Source organism: Lissotriton vulgaris, unplaced genomic scaffold (assembly GCF_964263255.1).
Source record: "Lissotriton vulgaris unplaced genomic scaffold, aLisVul1.2 SCAFFOLD_3321, whole genome shotgun sequence".
In the NCBI taxonomy this organism is placed as follows: domain Eukaryota; kingdom Metazoa; phylum Chordata; class Amphibia; order Caudata; family Salamandridae; genus Lissotriton; species Lissotriton vulgaris.
In genome coordinates, this window is record NW_028243649.1 from 69,371 (window position 1) to 96,616 (window position 27,246).

Sequence of the window (27,246 nt, forward strand, 5' to 3'; positions counted from 1 at the left end):
ATATGGGGTGGGAAGAGAGTGCGCATGGCCTGAAGCCAGATCTACCTGAAACAGAAAGACGGAGGACTGGGTATTGCCCATCTAGAAAGATATTACCAGGCGGTTTAACTCCGATACATGATATGGTATCGAACGGCGTCAGAAACGCATTGGTGCTTTATGAACCGCTTGGGCGCCGGGATTCATGTATTCACGGTTCCATGGCTCCCAAAAAAAATATGACCTATTGGCATGTACATTTCACCAGTAACTAGGGCAACCATGGGAGTGTGGGACTAGGTGCTAGAGAAAAGACTTCTCTCCACTCCACTATCCCCCTTGACTCCCTTTATAGGGCATCCGGAAATTCCCCCTGCTGTAACCAGGGAGGGTTCTATTAAGTGGCAAGAAGCTAATTGTAAAAGGACAGGGGACCTTTTTGATGAGGAGGGAGTGATGGACGTTGCGAAGTTACGTGCCAACTACGGCTGAGCCCCAGACACCCAATGGCAATACATTGCGCTAAAACACTGGGGCACACTGCCCCACATGGCAATCATTAATTTGAAAAAGGGTTTATTACCCGCCAATCAGATAAAAAACTGCTCTCAGATATATATTCCTTCCTCACTGCACTTCAACAACAAATTAAATCACCAGTGCAGCTTAGGTGGGAGAATGAGTATGAACGGATATTTTCGGCCAAGGAGTGGTAAGACATAATACCCAGAGCTCTGGCGTCCTCGTGTAGTACAGCGGGCAAAGAAATGTTTCTCAAAATTGCCCACTACTGGTAATATACTCCTGTGAAGATTGCAAAATAGAGAGTGGGAGGGGACACACAGTGCTGGAGACAGTGCGGGCAGGAGGGCAACTTGACACACTTACTATGGGACTGCCCAAAAATCCAACATTTTTGGTCTGCAGTCCTATCCGCTTTAGATACTGTTTATGAAACCGAGCTGCCCAGGTTCCCAAGCTAAATCTTATTGGGCCTCCCCAATGCCCTGACCTTCTCCTACGATCCTGTCGTGGAAGAGTTATTGCTTTGGCTTTGGATGCAGCTAAACAGACTCTTTAATCTAGATGGGCCACAACCGTAGTCCTGACCCACTTGGATTAGTTATGCAAAATGTGGGACCTTGTGTGTATGGAAAAGCTGACTGCAGGAACCAAATGCACGCTACCGCACTTTGATAAAACATGGGGCCCTACTATTATATTTTTATCAAACGAATTTGTAGAATTGACGTGTCCAGTATATCTACAGGTGCTATGCCTCACACAGGCGTAATTCATTCTTCTAAGAGCTGTAAGGCACATCCAGAAACAATAAGCATCCGTTACAGATACTCTCGCTTAGGATGTCAGGCTTCCCTTCCTTCCTTCTCTCTTTTGGTTTTGTTTCCTTTTCCTTTCTGTCTCTTCATTGATGTTATGATACAGTTGCCCACCCCACCGGCCTATGGTTGCCGCTGATGGTATCAGTTTAAAAGATGTGAATAAAAACATTTAAACCATAAAGTGCCTCCCAAAATCAACGTTAGTGCTAAGAGCACTGTTGAGTGGGATCTATTCTATGTTTGTATAGTCAGAACCCTTAAAATCCCCCCTAGGTGTCCCAGGGGTTGGGGGTGTGGGGGGGTCATGCAACTATAAACATGGCTCTTATAAAATGTTTTATATTCCCTATTGATGTAGATTTTGCTCATTGCAGTTTCCCCATTGTAGATGCCTATTCCCATAGGCTAACATGGCAATAGTTTATGAATGCATGACTGTCTCTAGGAACTATCATTCAAGGACTTAGGAGAATAATATTGATAAATCCAACAATATGCTATAGTTGAATTTATCCTAAAATATACAGAAAATAAGTTATGTCGTTCTTATCTGCAAGCCAAATTTCAGCCTTCCTGTGGTCTTCTCTAATTGGCCAGACTTGACAAGATTAGCCTGGCTGGTTTGATGAAGTGACAAGTGACTCACCCAGTGAGAGGCTATGTGGTAGAGAGAGCTCTGCTACACCGGAATGCCAGAGCCACGGGGGAGCAGTCGTAAAGCAGTTGGGGGAGGAGAGCTATAGAAATGAGCCACACTGGAGGTTGGTTTAATTAGTTCTTGCTCCTATGCTGAGTGTTCAGCCATACTGTGTGTTGTTCCTCCTGAGGCGTAAAGCCGGGAGGTTGTGCTGTGTGCCTGCGTGTCTGGACCTTTTTATTTTCGCTCTCATCTTCCTCTTTTTAAAAATTGCTGCATTTTAGATTTACATAATTTGCACTTTACATAGAGGAAAATATTGCACCTTGCCCTCAGACCTCCTGGCAGTTGTTGGCCCCGTGCCCCGCATTTGCTGCTGATTTTCCGGTGCTCGGCCGATTTTGGAGCTGAGTCACACGGACCCGGAGCATAGCGGCCGCCATCTTGGGGGAAGGTTCAACCTGCAGCGCTCTAGTCCACAGCGCATAAAAGAAACAAACATGCCTTCGCGTAGCGGACATGTGCAGCGGACGCGCCGGACCTGCGCCGGAGTCCTGCCCGTCTGCGCCCGTCCGCGCCTGTTTGTCGCCTCTCGCCAGAGCCCCTGGAGAAACTAGGAAAGGTGAACTTATGTATTCTAGGCATGACTTACTAACTTTCAAATGTCTGAAAGATGGCTGTACTAAATTCAACCTTTCACGGAGCAAAACTCGCATTACCTGCCCTTGTGGTATCTCCCTGCCAACACCCTCACTGCCACCCCCTCTCTTCAAAGCCACTAGGCAACAAATTAGGCTGGGCCAACTGAATGTAAGGTCCATGTAGAAACATCACCTGGAAATTCACGAACTACTTTCCAACCACACCCTAGACATTTTATTCCTAACAGAAACTTGGCTGAAGGATGAAATGGATTCAGTTGTCAACCTAGCTACCCCCAAGGGATACACTACGTACACCCTAAATAGACACACCAGGGGTGGCGGGATAGCGATGATGGTAAAATCCCATCTCACCTGCACTTTCACAAGGTTAGAAATTGAAGACTGTGAATGCGCCCGATTCAATATTAAAATTAATTCCCAACTTACCCTTGTGGGTCTTCTGATCTACAGACCCCCGGGAGCAGACACAAACTTCATAGAACATATGCTCTTTGGCTATCGGAACTGCTAATTTCACTATCATCGGGGACTTAAATATCCATTTTGATATTACCACCGATAATAAGATCAATGCTTTGATAGCTGACTTAGCCGCCCTACAGCTCTGCCAACTTGTGAGCAGACCCACTCACAGCGGCGGACATCTCCTAGACCCGATCTTCTCCAACCTGATCAATATGACTGTAGAATCACCTATCCCCATGACTTGGACAGACCAGTTTAGTGACCATAATACTGTCCACTGGGGGTGACCCGCACATACATCCCGCCCAGCAGGTTCGGAAAAGACCATGGAAAAAGCTCCGTCTTGAGGAATTCTACGCTCTCCTCACTACTGACCCCCCTATTCTTAGTGAGGACCCCAATTTAGGGTATGACAGTTTTTGCGACTGGATCAACAGGGCCTTAGATACGTTTATCCCAGCGAAGTGGATCAAGGCACGATCTCAGGAATCCAGCCCATGGTTTAATGACTAGCTTACCTTACAAAGAAAGGAATTGAAAAAAGCAGAACGTAGATGGAGAAGGGACTACGATCCTACGCTCAAGACCCTGTACGTCCAGTTACAAAAAAGCTATCACCATAACATATGTAGGATACGAGCAGCTTACTATGCTACTGAGATTAACAATAGCCAGAATGCAAAACTATTTTTAGAATATTGAAAGAGCTCAGTACCAAAAAACAGTAGACAACCCTAGCACCTCACCCGCATTATGCGACAACTTGGCCTCTTTTTTTCATGGACAAAATCCAGAAAATTTATAACTCCTTCCCGGCTACTTCTCAATTCACTTCCACAGCAGTCCCGAATAGGCCCAAACTTTCCACCATTCCGGCACTTATCCAAGAAAACCTTCTGACACTATGTAATAAAATTAAATCAGGCTCGCCTGCAGACCCCCTCAAACCTGAACAATTCAGAGAAGCAGGCGAGATAATACTTGGCCCCCTTAGAGACATTATAAACCTGTCTTTTCTTATGGCCAGTATTCCCGCCAGTTGGAAGCAAGCATGGGTCTCCCCCATCATAAAGAAACCCACGCTTGACCCTAACCTACCCGAAAATTTAAGGCCCATTTCTCTACTTCCTTGGCCAGCCAAAGTGGCGGAGGCCCATGTTAATTCCACCTTGACCAACTTTCTGTGTCTAACTCCATTCTAGACAGTTCCCAACATGGCTTCCGGGCCGGGCACAGCATCGAAACAGCCCTCCTGAGAGTCATTGAACATCTTCGGACTATACTTGACTCAGGAGGAACAGCAGCACTGATCCTTCTAGATCTCAGTGCTACCTTCGATACTGTCTCACACAAAGTGCTGATGTCCAGACTGGAGGAAGCAGGGGTATCTGGCCAGGCCCTTAGCTGGCTCAAGGCTTTTCTGTCAGATAGATCCTTTAGGGTCTCCATCCCGCCATACCTCTCCAAAGAATGTCCCATTGAACAGGGAGTGCCCCAGGGGTCTGCCCTCAGCCCCACCTTGTTTAATGTATACGTTCAACCTCTGGCAGAGGTAGCCAGGAAGCGCGGGCTGTCACTAGTGTCCTACGCCGACGATACCCAGCTGGTGGTAGCACTGAAAGACGAGAGCGGCCTGAGTGCGCAGTATTTCAAACAGACTCTCGCCGACATCACCAGCTGGATGACATCAAACTATCTTCAACTCAACGCCGGCAAGACGGAGGTCTTGCTGGTAGGTAAAGACACTACGGCTTGGGGGAACAACTGGTGGCCTGATACTCTGGGACAACCACCGGTGCCCAAAAATGTCGTAAAAAACGTAGGAGTATGGGTGGACTCTGCCTTGAACTTTACCCATCATACGAAAAAAGTGGCGGCCACATGCTTCGGGATTTTACGTAACCTAAGGCCTATCTTAAAATATTTTGATCACCATACCCGCCAATTGGTGGTACAATCAGCCATTCTCTCACGACTGGACTACGCTAGTTCCCTGCTGCTAGGAACTAACGTAGCAGAGAAAGCCAGAATGCAGCGAGTCCAAAATGCCGCCGCGAGAGCTCTGACGGGCCTCCCCCGCCACAAGTCTGTTACAAATACCCTCAGGAATCTACACTGGCTTCCGGTAGAAAAGAGGATTCATTTTAAAACTCTACGCCTCGCTTTTAAAATCCTGAAATCTGCCTCCCCCATGCTGTGCCCACTCCTCTCATCTTATGTTCCTCGACGCGCTTTACGGTCGGAGGGACAGAACCTGGCCACTGTACCTCGCAACAAATTAGCTCGGATGGGCGGTCGCTCATTTAGATATCTAGCAGCTAAACTCTGGAATGAACTTCCAGCCCAGATTCGTGGGCTGAAGGATCTTCTATCCTTCAGAAAGGCCATCAAAACTCACCTCTTCCGTTAGTTATGTTATTTCACCTGCAGTTCCATCAGCAGCAGTCTCCTCTGGATACGAACAGCTAGCGCCGGGACGCCCCTTGGCTGGGGCAGCTGTGCACTATACAAGCATATATAACATAACATAACATACTGAATGTTGGAGGCATAGTGATTCCTGGGAGAAGATTATGTCACACTTTAAAGGAAGTGGTCATGCTCTGGGGTGTTGCCCTGCATTTCATTGGACAGGAGTGCTCTCCTGCTTGGCCCCAGAGAACACTGAATACGTATGTGATAGGTGCAGAGCCTCTCAGATATGCTGCATGTAAAAGAAGAACGTGGCTTGCCAAGCCAGAAATGTGGTTTGCACAATCACGTCCTGCATTCTGACTGACTCCGCCTGCTGCATTATCTGGAACTACAGCGCTTTGGATGTACCTTGCCTCAAGAAGACTAAAGAGTGGACTCCCTGCAAGCTAAAGGTTTACAGAGCTCACCTGGATCCTCCCCACCAAGAATCTCTTGCCTGGAGTGTTCCATTGGTTTTGTAAGAATTTTGTCCTGGTGCATTTTGGAAATTGAGGTCCCAACTTTTCAAGTACCATCTTGGAGACCCTTGGATTGTGTTTTGGACACTGTAGACCGGTGGTTCCCAAACTGTGCGCCGCGGCTCCCTGGTGCGCCGTTAGGAGTTGCCAGGGGCGCTGCGCACGATTTGGGAAAGCTTGTGCCGAGGTAGCAGCTAATGATGTGATAATTAAACATCTCCTTGACAAAGCCTTCGATCCCATGCAGTTCCACTGCTGGATGTGCCACGCTTCAACAAATCCCAACCTGGGGGGCGCTCACCTAGGGATGTTAATTGCAGGGGATGCACTCACCTGGAGGGGCGTCAGCAGGAGGCGCTGTCATCTGAAAGCACTGAAAGCAGGGGCGGCCTCTGGCCAGCCGGGTTGGATGGATGACAGCAGTGCCGCTATGGTGTTACTGCGCTCAAACAGTAAATGCCACTTCGGTCAATTAACTCCTCACATTTGCTGAGTGTTTGCTATTGTAGAACTATTACACCGAACATGGTATTCAGTTGTGTTATGCTGTGTTATAAACTGATGCTCAGCAAGAGAATCAAAGTAACAGCACTTAGCATTTGTCAGAAGTCCGTCTTTTGTCCTAGCCGGATATGGAAATTATAAACATGTACTCTGGGTCTCTCTTGTGGGTTGAAGGCAGTGGTCAAAGTGCTTTAAAAAATGTATGTGTACTGAGATGCAATGCACAATGGGTGAGATTTGGGCGGGGTGAAAGCCATGGCTAAATAAACAAAATATTCTGTATTTTTTTTTTCTTTTACCATCAGATAACTACTTACTAAAAATAATGCACACTGAAAATGAAAAATAAACGCAAGCTAATTTAATCAGTGGGAAATCGTACGGGGGACAGCAGGATGGAAGCACGAGCACTGACTGCAGAGGGCGCTCTCACCAATGACCCTGGGAACAAGAGGGCATTCGCTCAGCTGGAAACAAAGTCAGCAGAGGGGCTCCCTCCCAAGGCGCAGGCAGGGGTGGCACTATGACCTGGGGCCGCAACCTCTAACCTTGAGTGACAGTCTGCAGGGAGCGCTTCCGACCAACCAGCTACAACCGAATCATAGGAAATAAAACATGTTTAAACAATCTTAGAATCTTAGACGGGAATAACCGGGGTCCTGTGAAATGTTCCACTTTGCTGTGAGCAACAGCATTGGCAAAGGCATCAGGTCTCACCTATGCAAGATCTATTGGCTTTGTCAATTATTTTTGAGCCATGCTGTACAGCAGCACAGCTTCTGTGTTCCATTGTTAAAAGCAATGAGGGTAGCAGGATACTGAATGGGAGTGGGGGGGGGGAGTAGGATGTGAAGTAGGATGTGGCGCTAAGGCAGAGCTGCCATCCTCAGAACTGGGGTATCTGGTTTGAGTCTCGGCATCAGCTACACATCCTCTGGATCTGGGCCAATCACTCAATCACCTTTTCTTTCCAAAAATAGAAAAATGTGAAGTTGTTCGATGTAATTCGTGCTCATTTGAAGCGCTAAAAAAAAGAAAAAATATGAATTTGTAGAATGTAACTGGTGCTCCTGTAAAGCGCTGATACCTTCAAGTCGAGTTCACGCTATAAAATAAAAAGCCAAAAAAAGAAATGGTACATTAATCACAGCACGAACAGTCATTGGACACTAATATTAATTAATCTGTACTTTGGTCATGCGCTCGCAAAAAACCGAAGTGAAGCCTCAAATATTCCGCCGGATTAGAAGGCAGCAAAAAAAAGAGTGATAAGGATGCCAAAAAATGTTAAGTAATGGGTGGGCTAAATGCCCCATTTTATGGGTTTTTTCTTTAGACACAAGTGTTCATCACCATAGCGCGCTGCCTGCAAGCGAGACCTAAAAGTGGGCTTACATCCACCCACTGGTAAAAAAAAGTGACATGATGGGGAGCCACGACCAACTGTCAATTTGGTCGAGGGAGCCACAGGTCGAAAAAGTTTGGGAACCACTGCTTTAGACCATCAAGAGGAACTTTAGGAAGAAGTTCCAGAAGTTTGGAGAATTTGAAGCAACTTTGGAAAAAAGCTCCATAAGGGGTCCAACCCAACCGCTGGAGCCAAGCTGCCTACCTTCCACAGCAAGCCGGCCTGTCCTGCTGGTTTGTCCCGCTGAAAAGCTTCGGAGGTGCTTGTTAAGGGAGGCAAGATGGCATCGGAGTGAGCAGTCGCACTGATCTTGCTCTGAGGACCTGAGAGATTTATAGATGGCTGGCTAACTGAATGATAACTAACGCATGAAATCCCTAACAACTTGACTTTCGCGATGGAGGCACGGACATGCAGGATGTCTCTCGTTTCTTTATGACTATCTGGGACGGTCATGGAGACATATTGGGTTCCCTCACGGCTGCAAGCATGATTAAGTTCATGCTGGAAAAGCATTAAAGAACTAAGGCTCGAGGATCGAGGTCTGAGGGTTGAGGCGGTGAATCTCCGGAGTCCACAAGCCGAAATCTAATATCAGAGAGAGTCGGGGGGGAGAAGGGAAAACAAAAAAAAAAGTAACGTGGAAGACTCTTACCGGAGGAAGGTCCTGGAGCTGGGAGTGCTGCGAGAGTGTGGAGGATCTCTGGATTTCTGGTGGCCTATGGTAAATGTTGAGCGCTGTTGGGGATCAGACGCTGCATTTGGACTTGCGTGTCGGGCCTGCATGTTGTACACATCGGGCGGTCTGCGAGGAATGTGGAATGTGGATGATTTCCCGATCTCCCGACTTCTCTTTCTCCCGCTCTCCCGCTCTTCCACCCCTCCAGGATTTGCCGGGTCTCACTCGGTGAAATAGCAGAGTGTCCCAGAGGGTAAACATTGCGCGGACACATGTCTTTGCCCTTTTTGTGATTCGAGTGGATATAGACCGTATTCCGTTACGCAGCGGCTGAGCCATTTCTGGACTTCTGCCTGCACGGTGTCTGCTCTCCCTCCCCTCAGCCGGTCGACTACTGTGTGAGACGTCATCAGAACACTGCTTGCCGAGTGTTGAATAGGGAGATAGCCACGCCCCAGAACACAGGCCCTAGGGAGCGTCTATAAACTATCAACAACTTTCTACTGACATAGGGGTCTGTGGAGTAAGACACTTTAAAAAAAAAAAGAAACCTGATTGCCTACATGAGCACATTTCAATTTATCCACTCAAGAAAATCTGGGGGCAAGAGCAAATACAAGGAGAGCCTTCACATAAAAATATATAAAAATAAGCACAGACTGTCGCAAAGGTTAACACGGTTTGAGCAGAGAGCAAAACCATACAGGATCACGATAAAGCTTATCTTTAAGGGAAATCAAGAATGGGACTATACTTATACAGGCTTTTTTAATCTCAATGATCTTGTTAGAAGTTCTATGGAGGCAATAGAACTACAGACACAAATTCAAACACAAATAGTACAGAAAATGTCTGAAACAAACTCGAGCAAAGTTGCGAGCAAGATGCTTTCAGAGGATGAAGCTAATGAAATGAACGAGGTAAATGAAGCAACCAAAGTAGCAGCAAAAAATACAGTAACATTGGATCATGAAAGTAGCTTAAAACAAACGATAGGCTACCAACTAAAAAACAATAGCTCCACTAGAAGGCCAGAAACTAGAGGATTGAAGGCACAAGAAGTTAAAGAGGCCAAAAATGGAAAGGAAGATATGGAGGATAATATTGTTGGCAAAGTAAAACATAAAAACAACATGGAGAAAATTAAAAGCCAAAGCAAAAATGCCATGAAAACTGCTGAGAAGGAGAAGGAGAAGGACAGTGAGAGGGGAAAACAGAAGAGACAAGAACAGCTAAATGAATGTAACCCCGAAGAAGAAAAGTCAGATGATCAAGCTGATGAAAAGATGGAACTCTTGGTTAAATAGGCTAAGAGAGTGCAAACTATTAAAAGCTTGAAGGCCGCAGCAAAGTTAACGGGATTGTGTGATGAAACACAACCAAGGATCTCTAACATATTCACACCGCTCTCAAAGGAAGCCTTGAATGAAAGCAATAAAAGTGACGATAGCAACAGTAACAATAACAATAATGGGAAGCTACAGGACGTAATGAAGAATAAGACTCCCAGTGATGAAATAAATCCAACTAGCACAAGCGCAGAAATGGCCGCAGATCTGGACAATCAAGATCTGGACTATATGCACGCTAATGGACAAATCACAGCTGGAGATAAAAAACTACAAACTGGGAGTGAAGAATCTTCAGAGGAATCTAATTCTGAAATTTACGAAACTGGTTTATCGATTTCTAGTGAAATTGGAGACACAAGTGCGATTAGCAAGGATGAAAATTCACCAACTATCAATCTGGAAGTAACGGATCAGACATATCAAAGAGATACAAAGAACAATAATGAACTTGGTCGAGATTCGGTATCAAAAAAGAAGGTGGAGAAAAAAAAATCAAAACATAGAAAACTCCACAAACCATTAGTTGACGAAACTACGGACCAGGGGAGTAACCAGGACCAAACAAAGAAAAAATCTAGACCCTTCCGGAAAAGTTTGACTCCTACATTTATAGGAGACACAGAACTTAAAAACCCAAAAAATGGGGCAGCTGAAAAGAGCAAGGAAAAACAACATCATGATACTGGCAAACTAGGATTTTCTGTAGAACCATCATTGAGTGAGGTCCTGAGGACCATAAAGGATTTTCACTCGGATGTTAAAACTGATAGCCAAAGGAATCACAACACTTTTCAACAACTTCAAGGCGCTATCCAGAAGGTAGATAATACTTTTACGGAGATAGTGGACAGAATGGCTTCGGTGGAGAGCCGCACAGAAAATCTAGAAGCAGATGTCATTAAACTTCAAAGTAGAGAAAAGTCTCAAACTGGTATTATTGAAGATTTAATGACAAAGGTGGAGGACCTCGAGAACCGGGGGAGAAGAAATAACCTCCGCTTCTTGGAAATTGCAGAAGGTGCTGAGGGAAGCGACGCCAAGGGATATATTGTCAATCTTTTAAAGTCTACCATGCCTGAACTTCAAACATGGGAATTGGAACGAGAAGTTCAACGCGCTCATCGCTTTCCTCTAGCACTCCCCAAGAGGTCTATAAAAGAAAATCACTATCCAAGAGCTATTCTGGTCTGCTTCAGAAACTTTCTCTTACGAGAAGCAATTTATGACCTGGCCAGACCGACGAGTAGAAAAGAATATCAAGGGAACAAGTTCTTTGTCCGTCCGGATTTTGCTCATGCAACGGTTGAACGCCGTTGGAGGTTGAGACAACTCTTTGCCCCATTTGAGAAGATCGGAGCAGCCGTCTATATGTTAAATCCAGCACGTTTAAGAGTACTTTACAAAGGAATATCAAGGAACTTTACAAGTGAGATCCAAGCAGAGGCTTACCTGCATGAACTCTCTGAACTAAGAAAATAGGAAGGGGAAAGTTAGCCAGCTGAGCTGTTATATGGTTAAAGTCTCTTGATAATTCAGGCGATCAAGCAAGCGGTGGTGCTCGGATCACTCGGCCGCCCACACCTGGGGCCCCTTGGTCCCAGGATGCCTCAAGAAATGGTGGGGTGAGGGAGGTGTAAGGGGGGGGGGGATGCTCTGCTCGAGGGCAAGTGAGGGGGGGCAGCAGGGGGGAAGAGGGAGATAGGGGGGCGCAGGGGGGGGGGCACATAGCACGGCACATTTTTTCTTGGTTTAGCATTTAGAGATAGACAGGCACACAGAGTAATATTTTGTTGTATTTTAGATGAGTTGTAGAATAGCCTCAATAAATGTCTGCGGTTTGAATGATCCTCAGAAAAGGATTCGGGTGACCGCAGTGCTTAAAACAATGAAGCTAGATATGATATGCTTGCAGGAAACGGATGTCGAGGGAGAGAGGACGTTCCTCTTAGACCAGTTGGGCTTCAATCTCCTGGCGTGCACAAGGCAAGGGTCTAAGACAAGGGGTGTTGGATACTCGCTAAAGGGAAGGATTATGTAGTGGTTAAGAAACTTGAAGACCAGTGGGGCAGGTGGGTGATAGCTGAAATAATGCATAAGGGTGTGAAGTTCACAATTGCCTCAGTTTATGGTTCCACCGAGGATGACCCAGAGATATTTGAATATCTTGATGCAGAACTAGCGCATTGGCCAGAACCAATTATATGCTCCAATTATATGCTGTGGAGATTTGAATATTAGCATGCCCTCTGGCAATGGATAACAACTAGGGCAGGGATATACTGGCAGGAAAAAAAGAGTACTTCGAGCGGTTACAGCCATGACACAAAGCAACTCACTCTGTGATGTGTGGGCAGGGCTTCACCCGTCGATAGATGGCACCACGTTTTACTCCGCACCACATAAGATCTTGGCAAGATTAGACTACTTTTTAATTTCAAACTCCCTGCTGGCAAGATCTAGAATCCAGAAATACCCAAGGATTATATCAGATCATAGTTCTCTGGTCCTGGCGGTAAACTTGGGGGGGGGGGGGGGGCGGTAGGCAGAGATAATGGCTGGACATTTGAAAGAGCACTCCTGAAGGATACAGAATACGTTGTGCATATGAATAAATGGATACAAGAGTTCTGGGAGTTTAATAGGGAGAGTGCGTCAGCGGGGGTTGTCTGGGATGCATTCAAGGCGACAGTTCGGGCGGAAACGTTGAGCTACACTTTGTCTAAACAGAAGCGGGAGAGAGCTAGGGTGGAACAACTAGTAAGGACAATTGGACAGGCAGAGGAAGAGTTGTGCTCTTTAATACAGCAGAATGTGCCACTGGAGATGCAGCTATTTAAAATCACTCAACTGAAAGCAGAGGTGCTAGAGGAAATCATCAGCAAGGTAGCAGTGAAATATTTAGTTAAGAAAGAGCAAGCGATTGAACTTAGTGAAAGAGTCTGGCATATCCTGGCAATCCGAACCAGACAGCAATTGGCAGCGGGGGAGATTAAGGAGATCATGGATAATCAAGGGACTCTTAGGAGGGATACAGAGGGAATCAGAGAAGCTTTCAGACAGTTCTATGCAGACTTATACAATTTAGAAGATGGATATGGAGGAGTAGGAGTTTTCCTTTATGGTATCTACGACTGATTATGCTAAATCATATACTTTTTTTATAAATTTGGGAACATTTTATTCGGTATGGATAAATAAATAATGTGTGTACCTTTTTTAATTTATTTTTTTAATTTATTTTTTATCTTTTTAAATTCATTTCTCTTACATTAAATGCTGTGCTGTGCTATATGTGAAAAAATCTTCAATAAAAAATATTAAAAAAAAAAAATGAAAAGCTTCGGAGGTCCAACTTCCAGAGTTTGACTGGGATCTCACTGGAAAGCAAGCTGGCGAACCCTCCTCAAACTCGGACTGGTTTAGCGCATCGAGAGACACTAACAGCAAAAGCGCTAGAAAAGGTTGTAAGTCAGAAGGTTAAATCTCCACCGAGGCCTACCGCGAGGGATATCCGAGAGTAGGCCTCTTTTGTGCTCGGCCTGAAACTTTGACTTTGTCCCCCTCAAACCCAACCAGATGTCCCAGAGTGGCGCTCTAGGTTTCGAAGTGCTAAATCTTTAAAAATTAATATCTCTGGTTCCCTACATTGAATTTTTGTCATTTTAAAGATACAAATATTGGCTATTTTTATCAGTTGGTGTGGGATTTTTATTGTGTGCTGGTTCCTAATTATTTCCTAGGTTTTGAAATGCTTTGCATATCTGTCTCCTAAGTTAAGCCTACCTGCTCGCAGCCAAGTTACCCAGGGTTGAGCATGATAATATTGTATTGAGACCTGTATTGAGCCCTAGACTGTGTTAGTGGCCTTATTGCCAGTGATATATGCCTATTTGCCACTACTAATAACTCGCTTTCCAACAAATACCAAATAAACTGAAGTGCATACCCTCGATGCACTTTCATACTCTGCAGTGATTACTGCAGAATTACTGGTTTCTAAGCAGGGCTGGAAGACTGAGCAGTCCTTCTTTATTTGAAAAATACTGCAGATTAAACTTTAATCTGCAGTGGTTTTAAACATAGAGGGGCTGCTCCCACTTCCCACCCTGTTTAGAAATCACAGTAGTGCATACCCCTCGGCGCCCTTTCATACTAAAGTATGTAAGGGTGTCAAGAGTTATGCACTGCAGTGCAGTCTGTGGTTTGTAAACCGGGCCACTTTAATCTGCAGTGGTTTTTAGACCTAGAGGGACTTCTAGAAATTGGGATGGAAGAGGGAGCAGTTCCTGCATGTTTAAAAGCCACTGCAGAATAAACTTTAATCTGTAGTTTTATGGCAGAGCGGTGAAATTTACCAGTAATCCTGCGTTACAAGAGTGGCACGGAATGAGACCATTCCTCCCATTTCAACAGCAGAATTAAAAATCCATACATGCCTAGTTTGTATACGGAATATCACTTTATTCTAACATGGCTGAGAATTATAGCGTGAGCCTATAGAAAATGTGCTCTCATCTTAGCTTCTGGAGCACCTTTCATAAACACTACATGCATTTCAATGGGGACAATTTCTCAAAATCCTGTAATGGCTGCCATAACATGTTGTAGCTCGCCACTCGAAGGAGGGGCCTTTGAGAACCCTTTTACATGCCCTTCGCGGTCCAGGTGTGCTTACGCTGCCCCCTTGTATATTTTTTTTTAATTCATTTTCATGATGCAGGGACTATGTTTTAGTTCTTTAATGGCTCCCACAACATATTGTTGTGGCTAGCCGATAAGGACTGGTATGCCTTTTTTAACCGCATCATGATCACTCGAGCACCTCACTGCACTCTAGAATCTCGCCCCATAATGCTTTGCTGGGCCTTTTGGTTGGCATATAGTCAACTCACAAAAGTGAAATTGAAAATATAGCGAGCAATGAGAGAGGTGTAGATTTTTGGGTCCTCCCTAACCTAGGGAGAGACCCAGCAGATGCCTTGAACACAAAGAGCACATCATGCTCAACGATTCAGTGGTGGTCCCATCCTCCTAGGACCACCCCAAGCACAGTTATGGGCAAAAATACAATCCCAACCAAAGGCTTTGCAAATCTTTATGGGACGAGAGAGTGCAGTGAATATTATAGTATCCAATATCAAAACATTCCTCAAGGGGCAGGCTTTCAGCTCAGCTGAGACCTAATACTATAATAGTCACTGCACTCTAGAATCCTGCCCCATAATGCTTTGCTGGGCCTTTGGTTGGCATTGTATTTTTGCCCATAACTGTGCTTGGGGAGGTCCTAGGAGGATGGCACCACCACTGAATCGCTCAGCATGATGTGCTTTTGTGTCCAAGGCATCTGCTTGGTCCTCCCCCTAGGTTAGGGGGAGACCCCAAAATCATCACCTCTCTCATTGCCTAATATTTTTCAAAGTTCACTTTTGTGAATTGGTTATATGCTTATTAGCATGTCACATTAAAGTTGCTTTATGAAAGGGTTGTGGGTGCAGTAGCTAATTCCGCTACGCTGCGGAGTCACCTAGTCAGACTTTTTCCATGAATTCTGTGTTTTCAATGTAATGCGTTGTTAACAAATCTCCACAACCTCCGCTAGCGGAGCCGAGTTCATTGCCCGCGGTTACCTGTGATCCAGAACGTGGCCTGTAGATGGTACTCGTGGGTCATTCAATGCTTGTAGCAAAATACAAAAAAAAATGCAAATCACTCGGGTGACAAATGCAAAAACAACAATTGATGGACAGAATGCAGAACAATTTCATACATTCCCCCCAGTACAGAGAGCTGGGCCTAAATCCATCGTTTTTTTGCACTCCACACCACCCCAGTTCAGACATGGCCATATGCAAATCAGCCTTGACCCTGTGCCTCATGGGAACAGTCAAGGCCGAACTGCCAAGCCATGTCTTTCCTGGACCGGAATCAAGCATCCTAGGACCAGTTTCTGGCTATCAGCCGTCTTCAGCCAGGATAGCTTGACTCCAGTGGTGTGGAGAGCATGAAACTCACGTCTGAGCATACCCATCCCAATCGGGGTGACAAATGCAAAAACAACAATTGATGGACAGAATGCAGAACAATGTCATACATTCCCCCCCCAGTACAGAGATCTGGGCCTAAATCCATCGTTTTTTTGCACTCCACACCACCCCAGTTCAGACATGGCCATATGCATGGCCATAAGCAAAATACTGACAGCGACTAGCAGAGCCGGTCTGTGGAGTTTATGGATTCGGCTCAGTCCCATTTCCAAGCCAATGGTCGCTTCAAGCGTTTTACGAAAAAGTCAGTGTTCCCTTCTCATTCAAGTGTACTCCATGACCGTGTTTAGGACTCGTTCCTATGCCACAGACGGGTTATGCGAAGGTGGGAGATCATGTATTTTTTCTTTGTCAGTTTCTCACCAGGACCCCATCTGCTCACAGATGACCCATCGCTGGCGCCTTGCCCAACCCACCTAAGCAGCTGTAAACCTTGTATACTGACCGATTAGACAACTCTTGGTACTTTATTGGCGTGACAACTGCTGCCATGTAAACTACATGAACTATTATCTTTCTAGTGGTGATCGTCTTAAGTTCACATGCATGTTGATGTCTGTTTCATGCACAGTGTCTTTATTGGTAATCAGCATAGGCATTTTTGCTGCTGTTTCTGTCTGTTCTTTCTAATGCTCAGTTTTTTTTCCTTTCGCATTTACTAGCGAAGATTTTGTTTTCTTAACAAAATATTAGAAAGTAGGTGTCCCAAGTGTCTTAGTAGGCGGGGCAGGATCGGAGAAGTGTCTCTACTCTACTTCTCCTAAGTCACATTATTGCCAAATTATGTCCTCTTTGGGCTGTGGTTTGGTCTGTGTCGAGTCTTTAATTGTGGTCTGTTTACAAGTATTTTCCTTTGCCTCTCCTGCACATTCCAGGCTCACACTGAAGTCGTTACCATTGTCACTCGCACGTTGAATGACCCTCACCCGCCATTAGTAGGCGGGCTATCTCTCTCTTGACCATCCATATGTGTGTTCATGTATACGGCTGTGCCATTTTCACCCGTTGCGGCTCCCGTTGATGTTACAACTCTTACTTGTACTTGCCGTTATTAAGTTGTTTTAGGCTACCTTCGTTGGCTGAGCTAAATTTTATTCAACATAACTTGTTTTCCTTTGTGGTAACACTTAAGACGGTACCATTGAGGGTCGGATTCACAAAAGGCCTCCGCATTGCAGTTTCTCATTGTGGAGGTCCTGCCACGAGTGAGGCCCCCTTGTCCCCTCACGACGGCGGAGGCCAGTTTCTAAATCGGGCCTTCAGTATTTGTAAAGATTACACGTCAAACCGATTTGTCTTTATGCATAAATATAGGTGTACTCATTGTAGAATTCTATAGCTCTCTTCACTACCAAAGACAGATGACCGGTAGAGTTTACACACCAAGATTAAAAACTAACTCCAGGTTTCAAGTGGAAGCACTTAGAAGTCGGATCCACTTGATAAAATAGTAGAAAGACGGAGTCCAAGATGGCGGAGTGAGGACTCTGCTGGCGGCGGATTAGGAGCGAACTAGGAGCTCTCTCCCCTCGCTAAGCAATACGGACTGCACAACGGAATTGTTTAACCTCCTCTAACCCTGACCCTGACTCTGACTGCTGGAACTAACGTATCGAGCAGGGGGCGACGAGACGGGGGAAACCTGCAAAAGCGGCAAAACCAAACAATAATGCTCAGCCTGACTCACCCACGTTAGCTGGCCGTGTGAAACATTGGAATCGGAGCGGAGTCCGTTTATTATTGCGGAATACCGAACTAACAACATGTAATCCACCCAGTACTGTGGGTTCTTGGGCTCCCTCTCTCAGCGGCAGTAGCAGGGCGAGGGCGATACTGATTGACCGGCAGCTTCAGTGCTTTGGCGCTACGCGTGTAAAAAAAAAAAAAAAAGCGCTGGTAAACACTGCTGCAACTTTGTTTCAACTTCCGCTCGGCTACAAAACAACACTGCCTAAGCAAAAGGCTGACGAATGCTGTGGCAGACAACGAAGATTTGGAGAGCTGTGAAGGTCTGGCTCACTCGCTCCGGGATTACTGCATTAGGTCTGGCTAAAACAAGGCTTCAGTCTACAGTGACTATTGCAGCTACCGGAGGTATGTCACCCAAGCACCCTTCACGAACAACACGAATTACCAAAAATTCAACAACAGCTGCAGCAGCAGCAATGATCACCGTTTCTGCACCTGTCTCTTTGCCCTCGGCAGTAGACTTAACAGCAGCCCTGACCCCGGCTTCTGTTCTTGTTCCAGTCCCAGCTTCAGCTCCAGCTCTATCTCCAGCCCAACAGACTGCAGGGGTTCCAACAACTAGTACGCAGGGGAGCGTGGAGAAAATGACAACGAGTATGGAGTTGAATGAAAATGAAGCAGAAATGGCAATGAAAGATTTATCAGCTCATGGCGTAAAAAGCAATTTTGAAAAAACCGAAAAAACAGCTACGGTCAAGGGGAGCGACAAGAAGATGACAGGTAAGGGGGTCTTGAACCCTCCCGTACTTAACTGTGGAACAATCCCCCAAAAAAAAAATACAATGTTAAAAAAAAACATAGACATTAATGAGAGCGCTAAAGTCGGGACAAATGTAGGAGGGGATGGCGGCTCACTCAATAGAAATGACAATAAAGATAATACTCCTACTATGATCGTAGGCAATAAGACTTGTGACATAATAGAGCTGGAAAGCCCCGAGATAACCACTGAGCTAGGAATGGCAACTGAAAGGTCAAAAACTACCAAAATATCATCACTGGCAAAAATGGAAACTATTGCAGATAGTGACAAAAATTAAATGGAAGAGCTTAACTACCCTGCCGCTGAACTTATGAGTAATCACATATCTGAACAAATTTCAGAACTCAACAATGATCACCCCAACTCAGAGGACGGTGACTATGACACAGAGGAGGAATTAGAAAAAACTTTGAATAAAACTTCTAATAAACCACCACCACGGAAACGTAGAGGCAAGGCCAAGACGATCTATAAAAAAAAAGGGAAAAATTTGACAGATATGGTAGCAGGGATAATACCCTTAAGTACAAGGAAGACTACTATTGACAAAAGCCCTTTAAGGAAGTGGATGGAGGCTAAAGGGCTTGTCAAAAATATGACCTTAAGGCTCTCAGGGGGCAGCCCCACAGATTGTGACAATGGGGTACTGTTGCCACCGGAAAATGGGTCTGACTCAATGATGCAAACCCCGAATGATATCAACTATGAACAGGATAACGAACAAACTAAAGGGGAGGATGAAGTCCTGGTGGGTGCATCCTCACTGGATTCAGCAGTTGCAGAGGACCCGGGCTCGGACTCTGAACCAAACCAATCTAATGCTGAAAATAAGCGGAGTGAATCAAAGGAAGAGCCCAAGCTGGGTAATACCGACCACCCTCAGCTAGATGCTATCTTAAATCTTCTTGTGAATCAGAGGGCAGAGTCGGAGGCACACTATCAGCAGCTAAAAAAAGATAACATAAGACTGCAAACACTAATAACGGATGTAGCCTCCATACTCAAGGGAGTCACACAGGAAATAACAGAGCTGCAGCAGCGTACAGTATTGGTTGAAGAGAGAACGCAAAGGGTTGATGCCACGGTGGAGCGACATGACTCCGTACTAACTCAACTTCAGGGGAAAGTGGATGACCTGGAAAATCGCTTAAGAAGATCAAATCGTAAACTGTATGGTATTCCGGAAGGGGCAGAGGGGTCCGACCCTAGGGCCTTCTTGGTGAAACTGATGCCCCGAGCTTTTCCTGAACTCTCTGATTGGGACTGGGACTCCCAAATCCAACGAGCTCATCGGCTTCCCCTGGGTCAAAAACGCCCCGATAGTAAATTTCCGCGTCCATTTCTGATCTATTTCGGGAATTTTCTGCTACGGCAAGCGGTATGGCAAAAAGCTAAACCTAACACTCCCACAACCATCGATAACTATACCATCTTTGCGCGCTCAGATTTAAGCAAAGCCACGATGGATAAGAGATGGGAAATGCGCAAACTAATTGATCCTATCAATAAACTGGGTGGCTCAGCATATCTGCAGGAACCAGCTCGCCTCAAAGTGACTTTGAAAGGACACACAAATTTCTTCTATGAAGTACAAGAAGCGCAGGCATTTTTAACCAATGCTAAGCGCCAATAAGAGCAAATAACCATAGAACTGAAATAAAAGGAAATAGCTTAAAAAAAAAAAAAAAAAAAAAAAAAAGGGGGGGAGGAGAACTTGCTCTAACACTACTAGCAGATGTAAAACCATTAAGGAAGGAGGGGGGAGGGCGGCCCTAGATTCGTCGTCGCCGCAAGCGCTGCCTTTCCAACGGCAGCAGTAGGTAAGGGGGGGGAGGGGGGTGGTAGTTCTTCGCAGTTTGGGGGGGTTGTGTGTGGGGTGGACGGGTGGAGGAAGGGTAGGGGTAAAAGAGGGGGGGAAAAAAATATTTTCAACCTGGTAGAAAAGTTTAAGAAGAGATCTAAGTTTGTAAAGTGCTCTCTTTCATATGTGAGAAAATGTGAAACTATGTTGTTAATAGTTAATACTGTCTATATCTATTATTTTAAAGATGCAAAGTATTAGATGTCTAGCATGGAATGTGTCAGGACTAAACAACAAGCGCAAAAGGCAACTAGTCGCTGAAGAATTACATCTATATAACCCACAACTAGTTTTTCTGTCAGAAACCCACATCATAGATGGCGATAAGAAACTGCTGAATCAATTGGGCTTCGAGATGATAACATACTCAGCAGCCACTTCACATATCAGAGGGGTGGCCATATTAAAAGATAAAAGATTTAGGGTAGAGATAATTAGGACACATTCTGACAAACGGGGGAGGTGGGCAATTACTCAACTTTGCCATAGTGATATGAAGCTCGTCGTTTGTGTTGTATATGGACCTAACAAAGAAGACCCAAGAATATACGAAGAATTAAATATAGCTTTATTAGACTGGGAAGGAGAAATTATAATAATGGGTGATTTTAACTGTATCATGAACCGCCAGTCGGACACAACTCGCCCCGGTAACCATATTAGAATGCCCAGAACCAGAGCATCTATCTTAAATCTGTGTAAGTTACACAATGTTAGAGATGTATGGAACTCACTATATTCTAATGCTCCAGGATACACTTACTATTCTGCTCCTCATAAGCTATGTTCACGTATAGATTTGGCTTTAATTTCAGACTCCTTGATGAGCTCCATCACGACAATGGTCATATACCCACGAATTACATCCGACCACAATCCCATAATGGTGGAACTAACTACCCTTCAAAAAATCAATCCCCCTAGAGCCTTTACGTTTCCAAGAAACTTAATTGCGAACATGATCTTTACGTCACAACTGAAGCAACATATTATAGAATTTCTGACTTTCAACAGAAACACTGCCTCCTGTTTAACGGTCTGGGACACATGTAAAGCAAGCATAAGAGGGTTCGTACAGTCATTTGTCTTAAAACAAAATCAAGAAAGGCGTAAATATAACTCAACCCTGACATCGGATATAGCTGTAGAAGAGGCGAAGCTAGTGGAGGCTTTAAGAGGAAACCTTCCAACTTTGGCCATCAATGCCAATCTTAGTCGGTTAAAATGCAAGACCAAAGAAACTTTGATTAAAAAAAGAAGCGCACAGATTCACAAATACAAATTCGCACAATATGAAGGGGGTGACAAAATTGGCAAAATCTTAGCATTTAAGGTAGCAGAGGATAGAGCAGAATCCACGATTACACAAATTATAGGAGTCGACAATAAAAAATATAATCAGACAGACAATATAATACAACAGTTTGCTAAATATTACGAAATTTTATATACTCCGGAAAAAACTCCTAACAGTGAAACTATTGATAACTATCTAAAAGAGAACTCTACGAATAAAATAACAACCTATGAAGCAGAAAACCTGGCTCTAGATATAACTAGACAAGAACTTAGAGAAGCTATAAACTCATTACCATCAGGCAAAGCTGCCGGGGAAGATACTATTCCTCTGGAGTTATATAAAATATGTATGGAAGAGTTAACACCACTTCTTGTAGAAGTAACTAATCATATAAGCAGTACAGGTTCTGCTCCGAGTTCTTGGAATAAGGCGAAAATTATCTTTTTCCACAAAAAAGGTAAACCCAAAGAGGAGATGGGTTCATATAGACCTATATCTCTAATCAACGCCGACGCTAAGATATTCTCAAAATGTTTAGCAAGAAGACTAGCACCGCTTTTACCTAAAATAGTAAGCACGCAACAACACGGATTTGTGATGGGGAGAGACACATCAGCTCACGTAAACACGGCAATAACAGCTTTTGACATTGCTGAAATAGAGGCAACCCCCTTAGCAATGATAATGCTAGACGCTGAAAAAGCATTCGACCGGGTGGGGTGGGAATATCTATGGAACGTAATGAGACATATGGGATTCAGCGGAAACTTTTTAAATGGGATTCAGGCACTTTACGATAATCCGTCTGCTTACATCAGCTATGGCGGCCTCACGTCAAACTATTTTACAATCCGGAGAGGCACACGTCAAGGGTGCCCCTTATCTCCCTTATTATTTGCCCTATCATTAGAACCTTTTTTAAAGGCATTGGATAAAGAACCAGAAATAATACCATTCAGAACAGGCAGGCAGAGCCTAAAAATAACCGCATACGCGGACGACATAGCCATTTACTCTACTGAGGTTATCGATTCTCTGAAAGCAATTAATATAGAAGCATCCAAATTTGGTAATGTATCTGGCTATAAACTAAATACTCATAAAACTCAAATAATAGCAAATTTTGTTCCCCCCCAAACTACGCCTGAAATCTGTAAGACTGCGACATATTTAGGAGTACAAATCTCCTCAAATATCAAAGAGATAAATAAGATCAATTATAATAAATTATTGAAAACCACTACTTCGAACTTAAAAAAATGGCACCGACTTCCATTAAACCTAATTGGCAGAATAAATTTAATAAAAATGAAAATAATACCCAAATACTTATACCTATTCAGATCAATTCCTTTGGCGCAAAACAGGTCTTTTTTTAAACAATTAGATAGCGTTTTTTGCAACTTTATTTGGGGCTATAAGAGAGCTCGGAGATCGCTAAAGATGTTAAAAAACAAAATCGGATCAGGCGGTCTCAATTTTCCTGATTTAAAATTTTATTTTTGGGCCTCATTTATAAGGCGTATTAGATCCCTATTAGATTCAGAGAATCTGCTTTTTTACCATCATTTACTTTTAAAAGAAGACTCTAAACAATTTCTACTTCGTATCACTGACCCGAATTTTTACAAAAGGGTTAAATTTAAGACAGCACGGGACTTAGTAAAGATATGGAAAGATATACAAATACACTGCAAAAACAATATATATCACACTCAATTAACCTTATGGGATAATCCTGGACTACCTAGCATATTCAGCGACGGGGAATCCCGAAGATGGCAATCGAAAGGAATCAAGGTACTGGGGGACTTATTTACTACTCAAGGCATGATGGATTTCCGCACCTTAAAACAAATATATGGACTACCAGACACATACGAGTTTAAATATAGGCAAATATATGATTTTCTCGTGCGGAAGAATAAAATCAAAGTCTTATCAAGCGGGGGTATCTAGGATATCCTAAACTCAAAAAAGGAAAAATCAATAATAAGTTTGGCTTATAAGACACTGACAGATATAAGAATGAACGATAATGAAACAATAGCAATTAAATGGAATGCAAAATTAGGTACTAATATAACAGGAAAACAGATAACCGACGCGTACATGGACATCCATCACCACGTAAGATCTTCTAGTTTGCGCCTACAACAATACAGAACCATATATATGCTATACTACACACCAGAAAAGATATCTAAATGGGCCTCAAATGATATTCTGGGTGAAAAAACTAAGTGCCCAAAATGTGACGAATATGCAGCAGATCTAATACATATGCTGTTCACATGTCCAAAACTTGGGAAGTTCTGGGAAGAAGTGGGGAAAATTCTAGCCATAAAAAACGTTACCAGCACATCTATAACAGCCCCCATGGTAATATTAAGTTTATACACTACAAATCAATCATATCCCGTACTATTATCTATCTTACTATCCTGCGCTAAATTAATATTAGCTAGAGCATGGGTCAATACTAAGCCACCCAATGCCTTGGAATGGTGGTACTTAGTTAACGAAATCAATACCATGGAACGTACATTGGCAGAACTTAGAGGTGTTAAATCATTGCAGAAATACGAGAAAGTATGGGGAATACTAGAATTGAACTGAACTGAACTGAATTGACATTAAGTCTCGATTTATGTACATTGATGATAAGCTGGGAGATGATCATGTCTGTATGTGACAATCTTGTTTAATCTGACATAATATTTGATTGTATTTTGTAACTCAATACCAGGTGAAAATAATAAAAATATTTAAAAAAAAAAATAAAAAATAACAAGAAAAAAAACAAGAAAAAAAAAAAAGATAAAATAGTAGAAAGACATTAATTCAATTTACCACTTCACTGGAATAGGGAAAAAAGACAACGTTTAGCAGTTGGAAAAAGAAGAAATGTTCCACTGAAAGCAAAGCAGTGCTTTAATACCAGACAAATGTCCGCCTCCCCCACGGATATAGACAGCCTGCCTTGCCCAATTATGCTTCCTTGCTGAATTTTCCTGCCTTTCTTTTAATGTATAGGTTGGCACTTTGGCTACCAAAAAAGTAAAATCTGATCCATGAGCCCGATGGATAATATCTCTGCTTCTTTCTCCGCAGGCTTTGGAAGTGATCAGGCAGTTGAAAGAAACCATGAAGATCGAGCGGGCTCACATGAGGCTGCGTTTCATCCTCCCCGCCAAAGACGGGAAGAGGCTGAAAGAAAAGCTGAAACCACTCATTGCGATCCTGGAGAGCGAGGATTTCGATCAAGAGCTAGAAATTGTAAGTCTATTTTAAAAATGAGGATCTCTGATCACCTTAAAAACTGACATATCTGTGCAAAAATGAAAACGAGTACACTGTATAATTGGCAGTGTTACAAACAAGAACAGATTAGCACACTCAATGTAACCCACGTGATACAGGCAACAATATAAACTTAAGGCGGGGGCCCAAACTACAAATCTGTTCAGGTATGTTGCCTTGTTACATGTTTCAGCATTGTGTGAACCTTCCTCAGGGTGGTATCACTGCAAAATGTTGGTGTTAGTGGGAATGTGATGCATTTTTTTAAATATTTAATGAGCTTTATTGAACAAATAAAGTTTATAAAACATCGGCCTAAATATAACAAATTAGATGTATCCAACATACAAAGTAGAAATGTACAATAGGCTAGTAGAAAGCTGTTAACATTTTAGGAATCATATAGGAATGGGAAGGGGGAGAGAGAGAAGAAAGAGGAAAGAAAATATATACTTTGCAAGTAATAATTAAATAACAATAACACTCCACAAAACAAAAATGGTATAATTAACAAATTTACATCTGAATAATACTCTACCAAATGTTAACATGAAAAGAGGACAAAGAAGAAGAAATCATGGAGGTTGAACATTTTCAGAACGATTACGGGAAACTTTAGTAATTGAAATCATATTCAAATAAATAGTTAACAGCAACCAAAATACTTCTCTATTTACATGTGAGTTGCAATGGGGGGCAAAAGCAATATCCAATCTATGATAGTGGCATACAGCATTCCACCAAGACTTAGTAGAGAGTTTGTTTGAACACTTCCAGTTCATTGTACTCTGTTGAAATGCTAAGGCTAACTTCAGATCAAACAACCCTTTTTCATGAGATAATAAGCTTCGGGATTCCGATTAGCTTCCCATAAAGAGAAGAACATTTGATCTAGGAATATGTATGTTAAAAATAGTTGAAAGGGGAGACAAAATTTGTAGCCAAAAAGAAGCTACTGAGGGGCATGAAAATAGGAGATGTGATAGGTCGGCCGAGGGATAATCACCAGACCAGCAAATCTTATTATTAGTGTTTGCAAAATTAGCTTTAGATATTGAAGTGAAATACAATCAATGATATAGAAAAACATAGATTGAGTGGTGGATGCAGATCTCGAAATTCATAACGATCTAGCCCAGATCTTGTTCCATGTATCAGTACTCCACTCGCAGTCCAAATATGTCTCCTAAGCGAGTTCCATCTTAGTCTTAGAACGTCCAGATCAGTGGAGTTGAAGAATTTCGAGATTAAGGAAGCTTTTGGAAGTAACAACATGATTTTAAGAAGTGGATTTGTGATGCCAAGGAATCTTCGGAAGGAAGGGAATAGGACGCACTCAGAATCGCTTCCATAAATATAGAAAATGTGTACAAAAACGAGCAAGGACATTTAAAAGTGTCTTGAAAAGAGCAAGGAGATATGCCGTCAAACAAGTCTTTAACCCAGATAATACCGTTACTTCTCCATGAAGACAAAAACAGATGTCTGTTATTAATGGGAATGATACGGTAATACCAAAGAGGAGAGTGTAGTAAAGTATTTCTGGATATTATTTTTGGTTGGTAGTGAGATCTTAACAGCAAGCAAGTGTCTTTAAACAGTGGAAAAGAAGTGGGAATAGAATGTGATGCATTTTAATAGATTTGTTCTTGTGCATATTCCAGGATACACTTTCATACTGATGCCTTCTCATACATGTCAATAAGCATATTTTCAGGTCATCAGCTGATTTTTAAGATGTGATCAAATGTGTTTCTTTCTCTCTCTAAGTATTTATTACCGATATTCCTTTCTGTTTTCACATCTTTTCTTAACACTATGTGCCGCCGTCATTTTCCATGTATGTATATGCTTTGGCCTTGCAGTCTGTAGTCCGAGGCTTCTTCTGTTATTGCCTGAATGGTACATTATTGAATAATAATAATAATAATATTAATAATACCAGCATTTGTAAAGCGAGCAGCTACCTCGGGCAAGGTGTCCCGGCACTGGGGACTGTCGGGAAGATTAAGCAAGCTATTGCCCAGAGTCACAAGGTGCTGGGCTAACCTTGCGCCAGGCAACGAACCATGAGCCGCCATGGTCCAGAGTCATCCGCCCTGGCTGCTGCACCACGCCTCTAACACAACTGAAGTACCAGAAAAAAATACACTCCCTTTATCAGCTCTGCAGGAACTTTGTTCCACCTGGGCTTCAAAGAAAGCTTTGCAGTGAGCAGTGCTGGAAGTGGAAAACAATAACTGCGGGAGCCCTAAAAGGGG

At 43.5% G+C, this 27,246-nt stretch overlaps 1 protein-coding gene across 1 annotated transcript in view; it reads left to right on the plus strand.

Moving 5' to 3' along the window:
- The window catches only part of SBDS (SBDS ribosome maturation factor), a 103,978-nt gene that overhangs the window by 41,172 nt on the left and 35,560 nt on the right, over positions 1-27,246 (plus strand). The window contains exon 3 of the mRNA XM_086948646.1: positions 24,797-24,961. Coding sequence (XP_086804772.1) covers positions 24,797-24,961 — 165 coding nt within the window. The remainder of the gene's footprint in view (positions 1-24,796; positions 24,962-27,246) is intronic.